This window comes from Ursus americanus, chromosome 6 (assembly GCF_024610735.1).
Source record: "Ursus americanus isolate L20-20 chromosome 6, mUrsAme1.1.p, whole genome shotgun sequence".
NCBI lineage: Eukaryota > Metazoa > Chordata > Mammalia > Carnivora > Ursidae > Ursus > Ursus americanus.
This window is the reverse complement of record NC_142132.1, coordinates 30,589,825-30,612,350: the sequence shown is the minus strand read 5'-3', so window position 1 is coordinate 30,612,350 and position 22,526 is coordinate 30,589,825. Positions and strand designations below refer to the sequence as shown.

The following is a 22,526-nucleotide window of genomic DNA, read 5'->3' as shown; positions in this document are numbered from 1 at the left end:
ATCTCTGAGGACCAGCTACACTCCTGCCCTTCTTCTTTGTTAATTCCTCTTTTGTCCAACTTCGGTTCTCTCCTTACAAGCAAACAAGTCCAGAGTAATCCCCTCACCTTTCTAAGTTGGCCTTAAATGAAGACAGCTCTGGCTTATCTGTTCTCCCTATATACCCCCCACCACCACCTAACTCTCCACTCCCCCACCTTCTGCCAACAGTGACTCCAAATGGGTAAGTAGAATCTGGAGGGCTCTCACTTAGTCCAGTCTGGCCACTGTTCAGAAGGGCAGCTCAAGACTTCATCTTAAAGCAGCTGTGACACCTTGCTGATTCACAAAGAGCACATGGCCACCTCAAACCCCCAGCTCTTTCTCATGTAAACCAAGGAAGCCAGGACTTTCTCTCTGCCACGCTACAATTGAATAAATCAGTTTGTTTTGTTGTGGGGGTGGGAGTAGGGGGGAGGGATGAGGTTTGGGACCTAATTGCAAACACTTAGCCTTGTTAACGATCATTTGCTGGCTTGGGGCCAGTGTTCACGCCAATCGAGATTGTTGTGTCTCAAGATTCTATCATCAATAGCAAAGCTTCCCAACTAGTCTTCCAAATGGAATGGGTTACAAATGTGCCAGAATATTCATTCCCTCAGTTATCTGCTTGGTGGAACAAAGCTTGGGGCTCTGAACCCACATTAGGGGCTTCCAACTCTGACAGTCTTATCATCTTCCGAGTATTCCTATTTCAAGTCTTCATAGTTATGGTAACACAGGAAATTCAATTTTTTATAACATAAAAGTATTTACTAACAAAATGATCATTTACAAAATTGGCCTCCTCTTAAATATCTCTGCTTGCTTAATCACGGTGTATATTCTCATCCATTAAGTCACATTTTTATTACTTGTTCTCATTCAGATTTAGGATTTTTCTACAATAAACTATAAATGCAATGTGATTTGTTATATTGGGTTATTCTAGATTTTGCAAAAGATGCAGAAATTTATGAGGTTGATGAACGTAATGTTGGAAAACTGAATCACACGTAAAGCCACTGTCTATTGGCAAGGGTACCAACCCACAGGAAAAAGCCCACAGGAATGCTGCCCAGTAATCAAAAGTGAATTACAAGAATACATAATGATTGAGAGGAGGCTTTGAAAACAGTAAAAGTCAATTATATTTCAGTATTTTTTTAAAAAGTCAAATGTGAACCAAGGAATGTTATCTTGTGCTAGCATAAAACTGTCAGAAAATTATATTCAACCCCCCTTGCATAAAACCCAGCAACAGCTGATTCAGTCTTTGTGTGGCTTAATAATTAGCATATAGTTGAAATTATAATCAAAGCTGTGTTATATGATCAAATTAACTTACTTTCTTAATGTTTAGTCTTGCTTTTCAAAATAAAGACCAATATTTTTTATTATTTTTTTTTTTTTTAGTATTTACTACAAAATTTTGACTTCTGCTTAAGATTATCCACTTTACCACTTGACTTGACCTTTTCCCAGGATCACCTGCCTTTGGATTATGAACTAAACTCACGTCATTGCCATCACTGCAACTCTCAGCTGTGGCTCCTTGCCTCGACCCACCACAGAAACAGAAAAGCCTCACCCCTCTGCCTTCCCACGTGACCTTCAAAACTCAGAAGACAGTTTCCATGGTTCCAGTGAAACTTCTTTTCTCCACAAACTTACTTCCTTTAAATGTTCATCTTCGGACAGAATTTGAAATTATCTCATTCACTCCATTCAGTCATTCAACAGTTTCCTGAGGGCCTACTACGTGAGAGGCACTGCTGGAAACCCTGGGTATACAGCAGTGAAAGGAATCCCCACTCTCCTAAGGCCTACATTCTATTGAAGGGACAGTAAACAAAATGGATGGATAGATGGATGAATATCTGTACATGTTCCCATTAAAAGAGTAAACACTTCTCCAGGTCAGCTGACTAATACAGGATAGAAGAGGAGCCTCTCCTCCGACACCAATATTCTTGTTCAAAAATCTTCATGTGGCCATTTACTGGTTTTGAAGGTGACGTTGCTCTGTTGACCACGTTTAGCTTGCCTCCAACTAAAACCACTAGATCTTCCTACAAATGCTACTCTTAAAATATTTACTCCTTCACTCTGTTTCATACAACTCTTCGATTATTTCCTTGGGCCCTGTGCTGAATTTTATATTGATCCTTTTTAATTTCCAACTTCTCTTTAGCCGACCCGTCTAACCAACACACATTTAGATGAAGTAGGAGGTGAAACTTTCAAATTGTGGGAACATATTAATATATACACATAACATCACTGCTGTCTTCACATTTAAGAAAAGAAGCAAAATGTTCATTTTAAAACAGAGTGTTTTGAATAAAGCTACTCTAAAATTTTAGACAGTCTAACCATTACTCTGAGAAAAATGACTACCCTGCCTGAAAGCCATGGTTAACTGGGCTCTGTGTTATCATTAGGTAACCATATGCATAACTTTTTTTTAGAGATAGGCAGAGAGAGAGGGGGGTGGGTAGGAGCAGAGGGAGAGGGAAAGAGAATCGTAAGCAAGCCCCACGCCCAGCACAGAGCCCGATGTTTCCCCACATTTTACATGCTTAGTCTCACGACCCTGAGATCATGACCTAAGCCGAAATCAAAAAGCTTAACCAACTGAGCCACCCCAGCACCCCACATATGCATAACTTCTGCCGTCCCTGGAAGACACACCTTTTCTTTTCTTTTCTTTTCTTTTTTCTTTTCTTTTCTTTTCCAAGGTGGATGCTCCGGAAACTCACTCTTTCCTTAATGGATGCTTTGAGGAACTATCAAAGAGGCCCTTACGATATCTCAGGTCCCCTTATTACTCGTAAGGAGCTCTCAGACTTCTGCTTCATAACACTGGACATACCTGGCATGAAGTAATTAATGGGACAAATGGTGGTTTAATGGCCCTCTCCTTCAGGCACAGAAACTTTGCAAGGGCAGGTATTCAGTTGACTTTTTCGTCAGGTCTTCTCAGGACCTTGCAGAGTGCCAGGCCCATGACAGGCACTCCATAGCTCCATAAATATTTGTTGAATATAAACATAAAGTCTCAACTCTGCTATTAACTGTGTAACATTAGTAAGTCTTCTAATTCCTCTGGGTCCTACTTTGTGCATTTTAAAGTAAAGGGCTTGGGCCGGATAATCCCAAAATTTCCTTTTCTCATGTTAATATTCCATCCGGTGATCTCAGTAGCTCCCTGTCCCTGTTCTTCCATCAGAGACTAGGTAGTTTCCAGAGTATGGACAAGTTATAACCACATGAACACCCTAGACCATGGAAGGAACTGGGGTGAAACAATGTTGAATGAAGGCTTTCTACAACCTCTGGGACTCTGATTCCCAAGTGAATAGAAAATAAAAATAAACATTTAGGAGGGCCCATTAGGAGGGCCAAACAATGAGGGTACAATTACAGCCAGAGACCTCTGGCTACACACCATGCCTTTGAGAAAGGATATTCAGAAAGTTCTAGAAAATGAAAGGGGGCATCTGTTTCAGAAGAAATAACAGGTTGACTCCGTCAGGAATGCTAAATCCGTAACCTACAACAGAAATGTTTCCCCACATTTTACACGCTCAAAAAAATGGGTCAGCAGCTAACATATATCTGCTAGCTTTGACGGGTGTCTGTCTTTCTGCAAGTCTTAACTACAACTATGGCCTCAAACATTAACTGTGCATGTAAAAGGAAACTTATTTAGTCCAATTTTAAAATTAGAGCACTTTCATTTCATCATCAGCCTCCCCTCTATTTCCTGTGTTATCAGATGTTCGAGAGAGAGCCAGGAGGCTGTTTGTGAAACTGGCAACTTGGCAGACAAAATATGTATGCTCAACCAGCATTCTTCTAAATAAGAACCTGGTATGAGTCTAGCCTTGTAAGAGTGATAGGGAAGATACACATATGCAGAAGGCATAAACCCAGAAGAAAAAGTACCAAGGAATTTCCAAAATGACTAAGCCAATTCTAGAGGTCTCTTTTGAACTCTACAGACCTCTTCACTTTAATGATCTCCTTTAAAGAGGACACACCCAATTTAATCTCTGCTACAAACAGACCCACCCATACCCCCCATGGAGCAAACAATTCCGATTGTTAGTTTCTACAACAGCATACTGATTGTTCTGTGGGTTGGGACGTCATACCTGGTACATTTTTAAGTATGGACACGGTAAAAAAGATGTACTCTATCAATCCTGTCTTGCTTTAAATCAGCTTAAAGTTTCTGTTTAGATACATGCTGACTACAGGACACAAGACAAACCTGCTCCATGGAAATGGTTGATGATCCAAATACCACCAGCAGCACAGGCCCCTAAGAAGGATACTCCTGAGAGGGATACCTTTCTCTCCAATGGAAGCATTAAAAACGGGACTAAGAGTAAGGAAAATGGACAACAATCCATGAATGCTCCCACACAGGGGGACATGCATCCAATCACCATGTACCAGGCACCTCGTGAGTGATGGGGAATTTGTATTCTATTTGTCATGAAAAAACATCAGCAGCGGAGACCAGTATTTTATTAAAAAACACAAACACAGTGAAAATAAAATAGCCTCCAAGTGTTTTTTCCCCACAGAAAAGACAACTTTATCAATTATTGATTTTGCTCATGTCTCGGTGTCTTAGAAAACCAATCAACCACTCTTTGCCTAAATTATACCAAAATGGCTAAATTAGGAATTCTTCCTCTCGAAAGTCCGTATGACAAGACTACTGTGGTTTCAGTAATTTCTCCAACAGGCAGATGAATAGTCATATAAAGCACAAATCATCCTATTTCCTTGGCCATCTCAGACACACTCTCAGTCATGTGAATGGCAGTGGAAACTAAATTGAAAAGCTGTCAAAACATCCTGTAATAATAGGGAAATTAACAGACCTATTTTGTCACGCATATTTCCCCCATTTCCCCTGCCCCACTATCTTCCTATAGACCCATATTCATAAACCTACACGCAGACCATAATAAACAGTACGTGTAAAATGTTAAATATGTGGGTTCTTTCATTCCTACCCAGATAATGGCATCATGTTATATTCTCCCAGGACTTAACTTGGGTTAATGTCCATAAACAGAAAGCTATTATGATGTCATTTAAGGTTCTGTTTAAAATTCTATTGTGAAGGAGAACTTGTTAGCTGAAATAAAACACTATACCTTGATAAAATTTTGAAAACTGTCAGATTAGGACCCAGCAATGCAATGTAAGCCATGTTAAACCACACACAGTAGAACCACATGGAATTTCACTGGCCGTAAGAGTCTCAGATGTCAACTTGTATTCCTCCCAGCTTTTTAAAAAGGACAAGAACGGATATGCCCAAGTGACTTGCCCAAGTGACCTGCCCAAGGTGGCAAAAGCAGTTAGTGTTAGAGTCTGTGAAATATACACCCATATTCTCTTACTTCTTATCATAAAGATTGTAGCACCCAAAGAAGACATCAACCCAAATTTGATTTGACAAGAGTAAAAATATGACTCAATGATAAGTAACAGGCATTAGCTTATATGGAGTGAGTGAAGGTGCAGACATCACAGCAATAAACAGACCAATACCCTATCGCTCCCCCTTACCCAGAAGATCAGTCCCATGAGGCTGAGAAAAGGGCCTAGGAGTTTATATAAAGGAATTTAATCTGAATTCAACCTACTTGCATTAGCTAAGTACAAGCCCAACTTCTTCCTCTAGATCCTTGAAATCTCCATGACTCCATTATTTTTCTCTTTTAAAATTCCTAAGTGAAAGTAAAACATGAATGTGGTAGAAAAAGGGAAACACCAAAATGTCTAAGACAAAGTCTTCCATCCACCCAAAAGCAACTACTATCAAAAATCTCTTGTGTATCCTTCCAGGAAAAAAAGCTCTCTATGCATATTTGGTACAAACATAACTTTTATGTATCTATAAGCACCATGGTTTGATTGTCTCCACTTAGGTAGCCCAGAGCTCAGTCTCACTGGTCCAGATGATAAACGGGTCATTTCAAGGACAGAAATCCTCTTATTAATCAAAGCTAATCTTGTCTTAACTGGACACTGAACTTCTGGAGCCTGGGAATACAGCTGAACAGCTAACAAAATATAGAAAGGGAGGAAAGGAAGCAAAAAGATAAAGAGGTATTATAGACAGGCCAGCACCTGGCAGACAGATGCTCATTCAATACTTTCTGAATGACTGACTGACCAAATATATGAATGAATGGAGACACCAGGATAGGCATATTGTTAACACATATGACATTCAACATATTAAATGTTAACTAACAGGGCCCCCATTCTCCAAAAAGTGAGCACCCTTCTTGATCTACACCATCCAATATGGTAGCCACTGACCACAGGTGGCTCCTGAAATTTGCAATGTGTTCTCTAAGTGTAAACTACGCACCAGACTTCAAAGACCCGGTACGAAAAAAAAAAGATGTAAAATATCTCATTGATAATATTTATATTGATTATATGTTGCAATGACAATATTTTAGATATATTGGCTTAAGTAAACCATATTATTAAAATTAACTCACTTGTTTCCTTTTTTTTTTTTTTTTTCCTGCAGCTACAAGAAAACTTTAAATTCCACATGTGATTCACATTATACATTTTTTGGACAGCACTGCTCTAGAACATAGGCATTACAGCAGTGACTATGTCTGCCCTTCCCCTGCTCTATCCCAGCACAGGGCATTGGAAATAGTAGATGCCCAGTGAACATGTACCAGATGAAGAGCTGGTTGTGGTTTGTAGATAGGCCATGAGTAGGCCTTGGACTGCATGGCTGGAGGCCCTTCCCCTGATCCTTTTATGGATGGACAAGCAGTTGTGTGACCTTGGACAAGTCACTGAACCCGCCTAGGCCTTGTTTTCCTCATCTTTAAAATGGGCATAAAAATAAGGTCTTCCTTACAGGAAAACTTCATGGGCCAAACGAAATAATGTCTACAGAAATGGGTAAAACATATGTCGGGTTCCTCCTGAGTTCTAGTATTCTCTACTACCAACAGTCCTAGGAGAAGCAAGATGTAAAAAAAATACCGAAAGAACAGGGCAAGAAACTAACCAGTGAAATTCCTGTATCTAGTATTTCCATCCCAGTGCATGACAGAAAGTCGAGACAAGGACAGGTGCAAAGGAGATTCTCCCAGGAATGGAAACTTGAACATTCATCACTCCCTCTTCACTGCATCTCACCGACCAACCACAGCTGACAAAGGGACTTGCAGATACCTCCCTCGAGGGGCCACAGAAAAGCTAATGAACTGGGAGGAGACAGCCTTCTCTGGGTGGCTGACCAAGTAGGAGCGGCCAATTGTACTGCGCCACCTGGGGCTCACAGCTCTGTGGGAAAATTCTTAATCCTGGGGGCCTCAGAGGCCTGGGGGGGGGGGCGGAAAGTTCCACAGTCCCAAAAATCTATTCACCCTTGTTAACTGTTGCAGGCTCAGCCAGGAGGGTGAACTTACCTTATTCTACAGGGCTGTCAGGGTACCTAGCAAGGAAATCCAAGGACCCTGGGACAGGCTGTGGCTTTTTGGTGAACAGCAGGATGGATTTCAGCAATCCCAGCTGGGCACCTTCTTCTCCAAATCAAAGACTATTGCAGAAAGGGGATAAAAGTGTGCTGAAGAAAGCCTCCCTCAGCAGGGGGCATTTAAGGAGCCTTCAGGAGCCAAGTACAGCGTGGCTAACCCACAGCAGAGAAAGAACAGATCCAAACACCCACAGCCTTGAGGCAGGACAGCAGCAGATCAAAAATAGTCCATTTCAAGAGGCCAAAGTTCAGATTCTCCCCACAGCCTCTGCAGGCAAACATAGAAGCCCCAGAAGTGAACGACTTACCATGAGTCTGGCCACCGCACAAAGGAGCAAGGAGGGCGCAGTGACTTCCCCTTTGCTACAAGGGTCTGACCCTCCCCCCTTCTCTGAGGGCTGCTCCCTGTGACGTGGAAGCGAGTCACGCCGTGGCCAAGCTGCAAGCCTCTGGGACCTCTGCCCCGTGACCCGCCTCATCACAGCCCACAGGGCCTGAGCTGCTGCCTGCTCCTCTAAGCAGAAAGCCGAGGGACAGGGCACCAGGCAAGGAGCAGAGTCCCCAGAACACAGCTTGCAGCAGAAGCAAAAGCAAGGCTTATGGAAATTCACCTTCCTGGGACTAACCCCCCCGAGATTCGGGTTCAGTAGGTCTGGGATGGCAGCCCACACACCTGCCCTGAAACAAAGTGGTCTAGAGAACTCAGGGAAGCTCCCTCCTCCCTGATCCTGTTTCTTCCACAAGCTTTCCTCATTCCTCTTGTCTCCACGTGGAATACAAGGGCAGCGAGAGGAGACTTAGGGGAAAGCAAGGCAACGCGTGGAGAGCATTCTAGAGCCTGAAGGCCCTCAGTTCCAAAGAGAGCTGCTTCCGTCTTTGTGAAAGTCATTTACACTCTCTGAGCCTTGGTTTTCTCATCTGAGGACTGGCAATAAAACCATCGACCTACTCAGGGTCACGAGGGAGCAAATGCACATAAAGTGTCCACTGCATTATTCTTAACGACTGTCAAAAAAGCATTCATGTTATTACTAGCTCTTTCTGTGCGGGCAGTTCTCCACATGAGTATCTGCAAGAAAAACTGTACATGTAAATAATTGATTTAATCAGGCATACGGGGAAAAAAAAATTACATTACAACAACAACAAACTGTAGTAAGAGGGGCCACGGATGGATAGAGGTTATGGGGAGTCAGTAGGAAGATGCACAGAGCAGTGATGTCACCCTATCTCCAGGAGCTCTACAGAGATAAGACTGGGGAAATCCATAGATTCACAAAGATTCAGGCACAAAGCTGCAGGAAGATATGTTGCAACATTATTTATAAAAAGGGGAAACTGGCAATAATCTACGGTATCTTCTTATTTTTTTAAACATTATGACGAACCTATGTTACTTTATCTCAGAAAAAAAAAATGTTCCTTTTTAAATATAGGAAAAGATTTTGGAATCCATTTGATGAGGTGAAAGCATTTTTAAATATCTGTCTTTCTTCTAAACTCCAGTATAATATTCAGATTAGAACATTCATATCAACAAAGGAAGGCCAGATGTGGGCATATCCCTCTAAATGTTCCCCATGGGAACAAAAGGCAAAATACACTGTAATTTTGGGCACCATCAGAACTTCGGAAGTACAAGGAGCATGAGGAGGGATGGGGGAGGCAAAGGAAAAACAACGCGGATAAAGAAGCAGGTGAGATCTCCAGTGTAATACCGAACAGTATCAGAAAAATTAGGTTCAGTGCTTCCCTTCTCCCTACACACACACACACACACACACACACACACACACACACACACACACACAATGAGAACTTTGGAAATAAAACTCAGCATCACCTAACAAGTCCTTTCCCACACAGACTAACAATCTATTTTTGTATTCCAGGGAGATTTGCAACAAAGAATACAGCTCCAGTAAAAAGAGGAAATAATTTCTATGCTGTACCTGGGTTTTTCTCACTTCCTTATTTTAAAATAATCACCCGACAAATTAAAAAAAAAATCCAGAACAATAGTACCGTGTTCTACGCACTGGGTATATATCACTGCAGACTTCTGGAACTAAACAGAATCAATTCAAGTGTTCTGAGTAATTTGCCATCTTCTTGGAAAACTTATAATGATATATTACAGTGCTGGGGGCTGGAAGAAACCTTCCAAATCATGTTGGTCCAACCCCATCATTTTACAGATGAAGATCTTGGGAAGCAAACTGCCTGCTCCAACACACTAAAGACTCTAATTAAAACATCTGCTCAATTTCAAGGTAGCTGACAAATTTGGAGAGGGGGTGGGAAATAAAATAAAACCTCCAAAACACTTTTTAGTGGAATAGTAATTATGACCAGCAGGCCTATCAAATGAAGCAGCAGTAAGGATTGTGATGGAAGTGTAACTCTACTCTAATGTCAGGACCACTTTTATCTGGAAAACTGAGATAAAAGTTGCCAGAGCTCACACATAGAATCTGTGAGTAGGGGCAGAGGAAGAGAACTCAGGAACTCAGCCCTGAAGTCTGTTAGCCTAAGCACCAAACACTGGCCTAGTTTTATACCTAAACTGACAGGTATCTAGGAGTCACCCTGATGCGATTGCGCCTCTACTTCCAGAAAAGTGGAGACTGGAGAAAATGGTCCATGCACTACAGAGGGACATGACCCCTGACCTGGTAAAGGAAGGGTGGCTTAGACCCTTGCTCACATGCCCAGTGGACCCCTGACCAGCAGCACCAACATCACCTGGGAACTTGTCAGAAATGTGGAATCTTGAGCACCTAGGTGGCTCAGTTGGTTAAGCATCTGCCTTCAGCTCAGGTCATGATCCCAGGGTCCTGGAATCAAGTCCTGCATCGGGCTCCTTTCTCAGCAGGGAATCTGCTTATCCCTCTGCCCCTCTCCCTGCTTGTGATCTCTCTCTCTCACACACACACTCACTCTCTCTCGAATAAATAAATCAAAACTTAAGAAAAAAAAAAAAAGAAATGCTGACTCTTGGGCCCCACCCAGACCTACGGAGTCAGAATGTGCATACTGACAAGATCCCCAGGTCCTCCTGAACACGGGGAAGTTTGAGAATCACTTGCTTAAATAACATACCAGCAAAAGAAGTGTAACTGACTACCTATAACCCCATTTACTCTAAGTTTCTGGAATTATTCTGGAAACTTATTACCAGCTCTGCTCTCTAAAGCTTTTGATCTTTAAGATTTTAAGTTTTAAATGGTCTAAAATTTAACCTAAATTTCAAATGGTCTCAGTGAATGTCTTACCAAGTAATCATGTTTTTTCAAAGGGTACCTCAATGTTAAGAAAATATATATATATATACAAATATGCTGGGAGCTTTATCCTTTAAAGGATTACATAGATTATAACTTGAGGTCTTTTTTTCCTGCTATTTTCTGCTGAGGTCATAGTAGGAACATGACCAATATTTCTTCAGAGGAAAGTTAGAGCCCCAGGGAGACCTGTTGAAGGAGAAAGACTAGAGTCACAATAAAAATGTGTTCCCGGGGCGCCTGAGTGGCTCAGCCCATTAAGCGTTTAACTCTTGATTTCAGCTCAGGTTGTGATCTCAGGGTCGTGGGATCAAGCACCATGTCCAGCTCTGCACCCAGCGCAGTGTCTACTTGGGATTCTCTCTCTCCTTCTCCCTCTGCACCCCGCCCCCATAAATAAATAAATAAAATCTTTAAAAAAAAAAAAAAGAAGAGGAAATGTGTTCCGGTGAAAAAGAGGAATTTAATGTAATGGAATTTTATGGTCAAGAGGCTCTGAAGGTCACATGGTCCACCCACGGCTCCAAAGCTGAATCCTTTTAGGCCACATCAACAGTTTCCACTCATATACTCCCAGGGTTGTGGAACTCATCACCTCCAAAGGCAATCCATTCCATCTTTGCACGCTCTGTTAGAAAGGTTTCCTGAAATTTGTCTCCCTATAACTTTCAACAACCCTACAATCAGAAACCCCATAATTATTGTCCCTACCATTAATTCAACCTCATTATCAATTCTCCATTACATTTCCCACTGGGATTTTCTTTCTTAACACAGAATGTCAAAAATACAAGTGTCATGTATTTATGTATTTATTTCTATGAGAGTAGGGCACCTTATAGTAGTGGGGTGTATGAAAATTTTATTTTTTGCTTTTATTTTGAGGCACCTTAGGAAAACCTCATGTGTACAAGAGGACTATTAAAATAAATTATCACGTTATAGAGAAAATAAGGGCATAATCATATCAGAAACCTAGTTTGGAATAGTACTGTTCTTAAACGTTGTTTTAACCCTAAGCGTCCTGGGAGTCAAAGCAGGAATGAAATGATGATAGGAAGGTGATGCTTCGGAAGTGTTTTAGGCTCTCTGGCCTTGGGAACCATAGGTTATCAACCCTGGAAAGTGTCTCAGATCAAGTCTTAATCTGGCCTCTTACAGAGAAGGAAACGGAAACCCAAAGAGGGTAAGTGACTTGCCCAGTAGTGGGCACCCAGTTAGCGCCATGGAGTGTCCCTATCCCTGGTCAATGCTCTGTTTGGCCTACTGCCAGACTCTGAGTCTGGAGTTTGTTAAGGATGTTTGCCCAGCATAAAAACCGGAGATATAGTACCACATTACTGGGCCAACCAAGGGCACTGGCTATGGGTACCTGAAAAGTAAACCTAAGCCATCCTGGCACACAAAGACCCCTCAAATCCCAAAGTCCACAAGTCCGACACCAGATAAAAAAGTTATACTGGAGCCATAAGCCATCCTTCTTCCTTCTCTTTCCTAAAACTCCATTTGTCCCTACCTATCCATTGATTCCAAACTGCAGTTTCCACTAAGAAGCTTATTTTAATCTCTCATTAAAATAACCTCTTTCTGATGACAGGTGATTTGTTCTCAGAACAGAAACACCACTGTGAAACACTTCATTCTTTCAGAACCACTTGAAGCTAAAGGCTCATAGTGCACGGAGCCAGGGTCCTTAGTAAAAAGTAAATGATTATAGGCAGTCGATTCATCCAGGCATCTAAACATTGGACGCATTGAAACAAAATTAAAAGAATACTTTCTATCATGTATTTTTTCTATCAACACCACTGGAATATTTTAAAGAACAATCTGTTAGATCATGCAGCGTGGGGTGCCAGTACAGTGACAATATATCCATGGAGCCCTGAATGACGGGCTGGTGGGTCACAGTGGCCTGCCCACGAGATCATAATGAACCACAGCAGTGACATAAGCCCATCCACAGAAATAACTACTTGTGTTTCAGTTCTTTTTAAGTGTAGGCAGATCAAAACTCCCTCGAAGCAATGAAGAGCAATCATCCAAGATTGGATTATGTGCTTTTTCTATCAGTGTGTTCTTCTGAAGTAAAGAAAAGCAAACCCTAGAAGAATTTCTTATCCAGGTGAGACACCTTTTATATTAACACTAGTCATCTATATGACAAATTCGCCAGGATCCCATTATGTTAAAAGATCTGGTCATATTTATTGGTTTAGAGCAGGCTATCGCTGGATAAAAGTATCTAAGAGGCTATATCAGATTTTTAAGGTCACTGAAAATTAGTGAATTCTTGACTCAACTCAGCAGATGAGACCAGGTGGTTGAGCCAGATTAAAGCCCAGTCACAGCAGGGATAATTGAGCACAGTGAAATCAACCCGTAATTGTCCAGGCTTCTTTGCAGGCATCAGGTATATAAGGTCTCAAATGGCAAGAGAACAGTGATAAACACATAGCCCACTCATAGCCCACAGTGAGGCAAAAATAGAAAGCAAAAGAGGAAGAAGAGCTGTGACATGCCTCCATCCCAGAACGCATCTTCCGTTACTGTTCATCAGAGTGTATGTCACACTTCCTGGGGCCACTGAAGTCATTCGCCCTGGCAGAGGGGAGCAGAATTTTCCCACTTTAAAAAGAGAAACAGAGCAAAAGACAGAATCTCGGCTAGTGGGAAATAGAGAAGGGTACTTCTCTATAAACATGTTGTCCAAAGTGACACATTTTCCATAAAAATCTTAAGGTCCATGATGATAAAATGGAAGCGGCTTACAGGCAGGAAAGCTGTCTCACCTGAAAGGCCTGCGGCCTGGATGAGTCTTCTTTTTTTCTTTCTTTTTTTTTTTTTTTTAGGGCTTGCTTATGTTTCCTTGAGAAGACACCCTTACCTTCAGAAATGGCCTTCTTCACCGCTGCCACGTAGGTCTCGGGCTCGTCGTCACAGGTGAGCTCCTGCCAGTGCGCCCAATCTGGAAAGTAGTCCAGGAACTCCTCGCCGTCCTGCACCCCGCAGAGCAGCCGCACCACGCGGTGGGGAGGGTGGAAGGCTCGCTGCAGCAGGGGCAGCAGGGCCGGCTGGCAGAAGCACTGCACCAGCTCGGCAGACAGCAGCACAACCACGCAGCGCGCGCTGAGGAAGAAGTTCAGGTCCTTGGCCGAGAAGGAGGCATCAGGGCTCAGCCTATAAGTCAGCGTCTTCTGGCTCCGCACCTGCCGGCTGGACAGAAAGAGGTCCTGGAGGTACTGGCACCATTCCTCAGCATCCGGGCTGTAGACGATGAGGATATCACATCTTCCAACCGCCCCTGAGCCAGAACGAGGCACAGAAGCATGTTAACACACCTGCCCTTTCTAGGGCTCACATGACTTGCACGATAAACCATCCAGATAGGGGTCCTGGCACCCACCATCTTTCACAGTCTGGCCCCTAGCAGAGCCGTCAAACCTCTTCCCCTACTTCCAGGCTGTGTTCCAGCCATACCAGTCTCCCTGTCTCTGCCCCAAGATACCATGCCATTTCAGAACTTTACACGAGCTGTCACTTCTGCTGGCACGCTCCTCCAACCACAGCTGATACCGTATAAGATGATGAAGATGGCGATGACAACGACGCGATGATGACAACAGCAAGAGCAAGCACTTTATATAGAGCTTACTATGTTCCAGATGCTCTTCCAAGCACATTGCCTAGTAAACTCATTTAATCATTGCAGCAACCTCATAAGGTAGAGAATACTAGTAGCCCCATTTTAAAGGTGAGAAAACGGTGGTGTGGCGGGTGGCGTAATTTACCCATGATGACAGAGTCAGAACTTGAACTCATACAGTTTGGCCCCAGAACCGGGCCCTCCAAGAAGCAGTGAGTTAAAAAGAGCTTTGGGGGATCACTTGGCCCAAACTCCTCATTTACAGATAAAAGAAACATTTCATCTGGGAAGATGAAGGGACTCGCTTAAAGTCACACTCAGCAAACTAGTCACTAAGCCAGGACTGAACCTCAGGCTGTCCCTTGGTCCCCTGTCCAGTCCTCTCACCAGTCCACCTGCTGCCTCCCATCAGGGATTCGGTCAAGAATCTAACAAGAAATAAAGCATATCTTCCAATTATCAAAGTTCAAAGAAGCTTGGCTCTTAGCACACCTGTTACTACTGTTAGAGGAGGCCTCATCCCCCACTAACTCAGCAAACTGTTCTCCGTGACTTGGAGGGGTGAGCACGGAGTAGTCTCCAAGCGTCAGCACAATACAATAGGGGTCCTTCCTCCCACTCAGAGAAGGAAACTACTCAAGTCTGGGGGAGCTTGGGAATCATGAAAAGCTGTGGATTGTCACAATTAAACACCACCCCTAGACCACATTTCACTGAGTGGTTCCTGGCAAAAAGGTCAGAGGCAGGACTGGGGTCAAAACCTGAGGCTGTAAACTCTGAAAACATCATGGGAGGACTCCACCTTCCCATCCATCACCACATTCAAAGTAAAAACAATGACCTATAATAGGTAAACCCAACACAGTTCTGATTTCCCCAGGGATAATATTACCAAATTTTTAAAAACAGCAAATAAAGAAAAAGTTTGGAGTTTCGTTTTGGAGTCTTTTTGGAGTCTCTGCTTTGCTGCAGCCCTAATCCAGTACCGGTATAAAACCCAACCGGCGCTCAGTAGGGGCGCACTGATCCGCCAGGGAGTACTTCTGAAGGGAGGTGTGCAAATTTTCAAAGAAGTTAGATTTAGAAGGCAATGGGGGGGAAGGGAGGAGGGAGGAGGTGGGGAAGGCGGTCAGCAATTCTGACACCCTGTGGACCTTTGTGCCTCTGCAGAAAACTCAGTTCTAAGCACGGTCTCGTTCCTCAACTGTAAATAAAACAGTCCATTTTGGGTCTGCTTACACTGGTCCCAAAGTTTAAGCAGACTAAAGGCAAAATGTTAATGTACAGAAGGCAGTATTGCAGCCTTCCATAAAATCTTTGCTGATCTTTTTTTTTCCCTGTGTAACACAGTTCTTTGTACTTCAATGGAGAAACAATTCCAGGGCTACGAAAGGAGTCAGGTTGGCCGAGCCACACAACCATGGAGCGCACTGAAAGCAGTAGAGTTAAGGCATCAGAATACATTCACCTTCCTGCCGCCCCTCTTTTCTACACGCTTCGCTTATCGTCACAGCGGAACGCTCCTCTAAACGTAAACTGTAATGCATATGAGTGTGCGTGAGCAGGGCCCACCAGGTAGGCAATGTACAACACTTGACACTGCATTATAATAGAAGCATTATAATAATAATCAAACGTTAGCAATCTGTGCTCAGAATTCAGTTAAAAGTGCAAATGTAAAAAGCAGTAGCCACTAACACCCCCAACTATACTGACAAATACACTAGCAAATATCATGTCAACAATTTTTACAAATGGGGTAAAAGGAGAACAGATCTCGGGGAAGGCTGGCTGTGGTCCCACACATTAGTGATGAAGCCATTGGTGATGTTTTCAATAGATGGTGAAAAAATAAGGAAGAAAGAAGAGTATTTCTGAGAGCATAATAAGTCCTCTTAAGAAGGCAACTCAGATCTTGGAACAATGACTGACTTAGCAGGAAAGCAGCAACTCTAGAATGCCCTGACACGTGGCCAGGAGTGATGTATGCCACGTTTATGAGGAGACAGCGACCCAAAGCAAACCAACAATTTCGAGTGACAAGTCCTGGGGTCACTGAGGGAGTGGGTATTGATTTCACCCTGGATCCTGCCTCAACATGACCCGTTTCTCTGTTAACAGCACAACATGGTATCTGCTGCGCGTTAAAGAACCCTAGTCATCAAGGAGAGTGCAAATATTAATAATGAGGGAAACCGGGTGTGGAATAATGAGACCTCTATGTATCTTCAGTTTTTCAATAAAACTAAAACTTCTAAAATAAAAACTTTAAAATACAATTTAAATTAAAAACCACTTTAGGGGTTAGCCTCTTCTATACGGAAAACACTGAAAACGTCTCATTCCTGGAGTTTTTTTGTTGGTTTTTTTTTTTTTTTTAAGATTTTATTGATTTATTTGACAGAGAGAGACAGCCAGCGAGAGGGAACACAAGCAGGGGGAGTGGGAGAGGAAGAAGTAGGCTCCCAGAGGAGGAGCCTGATGCGGGGCTCGATCCCAGGACTCTGGGATCACGCCCTGAGCTGAAGGCAGACCTTAACGAATGAGCCACCCAGGCGCCCCTCATTCCTGGAGTCCTGGTGTTAAATCTGATATGGCCCCCAAACTCCTTTGAGCACAAGTACTTGGAAACGAAGTGGTTAGTGTCTCAGACTTATGAATATCAAAACCTACTTGGTCACCTACTTGTGGTGGGATTCGAGACCAGTATATGAAGTCTAAGCAAATTTTGCCTCGGGGTAAAGGAGGACAATGAAATCTATCACCTTCTTGAATTTTGCTCTGCTGGGGAAACTGAAAGCTGGGGAAATTCTAAAAAAAGTTCCAAAGTGGAAGTTAAAGTTCCTCCATGATATGCTGAATAACAACACAGGACCAAACACTTTGTCAGCAACTCTCTCTTGAATGGGGACACCCCTTTTTGCCAAGGATAAATCCCTGCCTGTAACCATGGATCATTTCCTCACATGTGCCAAATCAAGTCTCCCAGTTTGTTTGTTTATTAAGAAAAATGAAATCTATGATCTCACTGATATGCGGAATTTAAGAAACAAAACAGAGGATCATAGGGGAAGAGAGGAAAAAATAAAACAAGATGAAACCAGAGAGGGAGACAAACCATTATGAGACTCTTAATTACAGGAAACAAACTGAGGGTTGCTGGAGGGATGGGGTACCTGGGTGATGGACATTAAGGAGGACATGTGATGTAATGAGCAGTGGCTGTTATATAAGACTGATGAATCACAGACCTGTACCTCTGAAACCAGTAATACATTATATGTTAATTAACTGAATTTAAATTTTTAAAATTAAAAAAAAAAAAGGAAAAATGAAATCCATGCGGGCACCTGGGTGGCTCAGTCCATTAAGCATCTGCCTTCCTCTCAGGTAATGATCCCAGGGTCCTGAGATTGAGCCCCTGGCTCCCTGCTCAGCGGGGAGTCTGCTTCTCCCTCTCCCTCTGCCCCTTCCCCCCGCTCATGCTCTGTCTTGTACTCTCAAATAAATAAATAAATAAAACCTTAAAAAAAAGAAAAGAAAAATGAAATCCATGAACCAACAGGCGTCAATAAATCCTAAACAGAAATGAGGATGGGCCTTTGTCCTTGTAGAGCTTAAAGAACAGGTTGGGCAGTAAGAGAAAGCAGTGGGTAACAGCGTGGGGTGGAGGGGGGAGTGGCAACAAGGAGTGACAGTCGTGGTTAAGAAAGACAGTGACTGGGGGCGCCTGGGTGGCACAGCGGTTAGGCTCCTGCCTTCGGCTCAGGGCGTGATCCCGGTGTTATGGGATCAAGCCCCACATCAGGCTCCTCCACTGCGAGCCTGCTTCTTCCTCTCCCACTCCCCCTGCTTGTGTTCCCTCTCTCGCTGGCTGTCTCTATCTCTGTCAAATAAATAAATAAAATCTTAAAAAAAAAGAAAGAAAGAAAGAAAGAAAGAAAGAAAGAAAGAAAGAAAGAAAGAAAGACAGTGACTGAAATAGAGCTTCCTTAGAAAGAATCAGAATCCACCTGAGAAAAGAACAGGAAATGCCGAGCAGCCTTTCAAACTACCCAGCCCAGACCATTTCTTTAATCTGTAGGCGACTCCAGCTCCCCATTCATCTGTTCTGAGCACCCTACTGAAGTGGATGCACTAGGGAAGGTGCCCAGTTTAGGGAGGGGTCTAGTAATGCTCACATGAGGGGCTTCCAGACTCCGAAGATTTCAAGCGTAGAGACTTGACAGGAGTATGGAGGGTCCTCAAGAATCAGATGGGAGTTAAGATTACAAAAAAATTAAATGTAACTTCAAACCCTATTTTCCTCTAAGTCTAGGGATGGTAGAAAAATTTGGAGATAAGAGAAACCTTGGAGAAAAAGGGCAAGAAAAGGTACGCAAGCTTTCTTCCAAGATCCGAGGGCTAACACATGGAGGAAAGCGTTCTGGTCTTCAACCAGCCAGACTCCATCGCTTGGGGAAGTCACTTAAGGCTTCTTCGTCTCCTCTCTCTCATGTGTAAATGCGAGAGATGCCGTCAGGAACCTAGAGAATATTCCAGGGTAGGCTGATTCCCTTTCATTTTATCTTGCTTCCCACCCTCTTTCAAAAACAGGGAGCCAAGATTCTCCTTGATTTCAATAAGCAAAGATGTCTTTAAAAAAAAAAAAAATCTGAAAGCTTACTCTTCACCAGGAGGAAATTTTTAAAAACCACACAATTCAGCCTTAAAAAGGAATGAAGTGCTGACATACGCTACAACTCGAGTGAACCTTGAAAACACTATGTTATGTGAAAGAAAACACAGAAGACCACACACTATATGATCCCATTCATATGGAAGTCCTGAGAAGGGAAATCTACAGACACATATAAAATTTAGGGCTGGGCAGGAGGAGGGAATAAGAGGGTGATAGCCAAAGCACACAGTTTCTTCCTCTTTTTTAAAAAATTTCTATTTCATAAATGTATACCCCTTCACTCATTTCTCAAAATGAGTTTCTTTTTGAGGTGAAGAAAATGTTCTGAAATAGACCATGGTGATGTTTGCACCTATCTGTGAAGATACCAAAACCACTGAGTTGTATACTTTCTGTTTGTTTTTTGTTTTTTCTTTAATTGTATACTTTAAATAGGCAAATTGTATGGCATGTGGATTATATTTGAACAAAACTGTTTAAAATAAGAAAAAGGAGGAGAAGGGGGAAGGGGGGAAGAGGGAGGGGGAAGGCAAGAAACAGAAGGTCACATGGAAGAATGGCCTAGGTGACTCCACATCCTATCTTATCTTGTCAAGAGGTACTCTCACTGCCACTGTGGGTCCTTGCACCTCCAGACCTCAGAGAGCCCCAGGGACCTCAGAGGCCCAACTCCCACTTGCAGGACCTGAAGTGGTGTCTCACCACAGCACATGCTGACAGCGAGGGTCTGACAGCCCTAACCATTACAGATGTTTGCAGAAGCCACTATAGAGCCCATAAATAGCCCCAGGTTTGGCCACTGTGCTAGAGTCCCATCTGAATGAGAGGACATTCTTCTAGCCTCATCCGCCATGCCCTACTGGAGTTACGCACCCAGGACACTAGACGAGGGTGGTTTTCTGGGTCTCCTCTGCCCAAAGGCTCTCCCAGTTTGCTGTTTCTTGCACTTAACAGTCCAGAGCCTGTTCTCAGCCATGGAAAGAGGTGGGAGCTTCACCGACTTCATCTCCTACCTCCCCCCCAATCACCCACCTACTCTACCACCTGCTCCCTGTTCCTTAAATACACTATATACACCCATTTACTGTTCCTCTGACTGGAGCACTGCTCCCCCACATGACCTTGCAGATCTTCGCTCAATGTCCCTTTCTCCACGAGGTCTAATCTGGTCACCTCCTTTAAAATTATAAACCCAGGGCGCCTGGGTGGCTCAGTCAGTTAAGTGTCTGCCTTTGGCTCAGGTCATGTCTCTGCTCAACGGGGAGTCTGCTTCTCCCTCTGCCCCTCCCCTCCACTTGTGCTTGCTCTCTCTCTCTCTCTCTCATTCTCTCTCTCTCCCATAAAAATAAATAAAATCTTTAAAAAATAAAACAAAAAAATAAATTATAAACCCACCCCCCTCTACCCCTTCTACTGTTTTCCCAATGCGTTTATCTTATCATGAATTTCTTTCTCAAGCATATTGCCTGCCTTCCCCCATATCCTATAAGCTCCATGGGTAAGTGGCTTATGTCTCTGTTTTGATTGCTGAATATACACCTGACACCTAGAACAGTGCCTAGAAACAGTAGGCATGCAATAAATATTTGTTGAATGAATGAATTTCCTCTACATAACTCTGCTTCAGCTTTCAAAGGGAACGTGTGGACTATGACCCTACTGTTACCACAATACAGCTTCTTCTAACCTCCAGAGCCACACTTGAGAGCCACAAGTCTAAAGCTAGCTACTTTCCCATTACCTTTAAAGAATGAGCCTGTATTACCAAATCTAATAGAACTCTTACCATTGACCTTCTCCACCCTCCACCCCTCACCCCCCAACACTCCCCCACCCCACCCCAGCTTCCAAAGCACCATTAGGAAACTAGACCTCAGGGCATATGGGGACAGCTGGCTCCTCATTCTAGCATCTGTCCACATCCTTCAAGAACAGTATCTTCTCCTGGCTGACGAGATTTTAGTTTTCAAGAGGCTTTTACATCCTGTTTATACATGTTATCTCTACTAAAACATCATAAAATGAGTGAGGAAATACAAGTAAACCCACTTGCAAATACAGTAACTCTGATCTTCTCACCTAGTAATTCCCTGTTTACTTATCGCTTTCTTGCACAAGACTGTAAACTCCCTAAGAGCAGAGACTGACTGGGCTGTCCTGGTCACCACTGAGAACACATGTAGGTGCACAACAACTATTATAGCGCATAGTAAGTGCTCCTTAGTTGTTTCTATTATCATCATTATTACGTGGTTTGTCCTGGATCTCAGACAGTAACTTTGGCAAGTGTACACACCATGAACCAAAGAAGAACCCAAGACTAATCAAAAAAGACTCCTGGCACCTTTCGATGGGTAGATTACCCAGTGGCCTTCACTTATCCCCACTCCCCAAAGTTCTGCAGAAGCCATAAGAAAACTAAAGCTAACGGAATGGTGTTCCTAGATTTCAATCGAAATTCTAGATGAAAAACAAAGCCTAGGATGGGTAGAGGAAGGGGACTTAGGAAGGTGGCCCAAGTGCCGCCGGCGATCACCCAGCTCCCACCTGGGACTGCCTGAGCGCCCCCTATTGGTCCAATGGGGCCCTAAGAGTAGCATTTCCCAGGAGGGGACAAGTCGGCTCTTGGCCTTGTTTCCACGGGACCCCGGTTCAGAGTTGGAAGAACAGGAGAAACGACCCTCAAAGGCAAGCAGAGCCAGTCGGAGAGAGGAAAGGAGACTTAGAAGATAGGGGACAGGGGAGGTGCAGCCGGGGGCAGAAGAGAATCGCGCGACAGGCTGGGAAGGGGGACTTGGGAAAGCTGGGGAGGGAGGTTTGCGCCGGGGAAGCGGGAAAGAGGGAAAGCGCAGCAAGCACACAGATCCCGCGCGGAAGACGCAGAGCCGGGAGCCGGCCAGCTGCGGCGGGCGAGGGGACGCGCCCTCGGGGAGGCTCGGGAGAGGGGCCCGGGCCCGCCTACGCACCTGAAGCTGCCATGGCGCGGGGCGCAGCTTAGCTGCTCCGCTCGTTGCGTGCGCGGGGCCGGGCCCGGCGGCGTCCCGGGGCGCGGGGCAGCAGCGGCGCCGGGCTCCGCGCAGCACCAGCCGCGGCTCTGGCGCTTCCTCCCGACGGGCTGCGAGGACCGGCCGCGGGGGCGTGTCCACAGGACCCGCCCCGCCTGCAGGGCACGGCCTGCGGCACCTGCACCCGCGGCCGTTGGGGAGGGGAAGTGAGAACCCCCACCCCACCCCGGCCGAGCCGCCGGTCAGCTCCCCGCACGGCCCCCTCTGCTCTGTAGCCAGGAGGCAGGGGGCGTCTCGCCACGTGCGCCTCACTCCCGGCGACACCAGCCTGACTGGCCACCAA

The 22,526-nt window shown here is 44.1% G+C and overlaps 1 protein-coding gene across 2 annotated transcripts in view; it reads right to left on the bottom strand.

Moving 5' to 3' along the window:
* PIK3AP1 (phosphoinositide-3-kinase adaptor protein 1) overlaps positions 1–22,301 on the bottom strand; it is a 113,710-nt gene extending 91,409 nt beyond the window's left edge. The window contains exons 1-2 of one of the 2 annotated variants that reach the window (XM_045784979.2): positions 22,145–22,301; positions 13,739–14,155 (exon numbers count right to left, since the gene is read on the bottom strand). In XM_045784979.2, coding sequence (XP_045640935.1) covers positions 13,739–14,155; positions 22,145–22,157 — 430 coding nt within the window. In that variant the 5' untranslated portion in view covers positions 22,158–22,301. Of the gene's footprint in view, positions 1–7,875; positions 7,907–13,738; positions 14,156–22,144 lie in introns of those variants that run through there. The other variant, XM_087862849.1, reaches the window with a different exon arrangement.
* Positions 22,302–22,526: the final 225 nt, after the last annotated feature.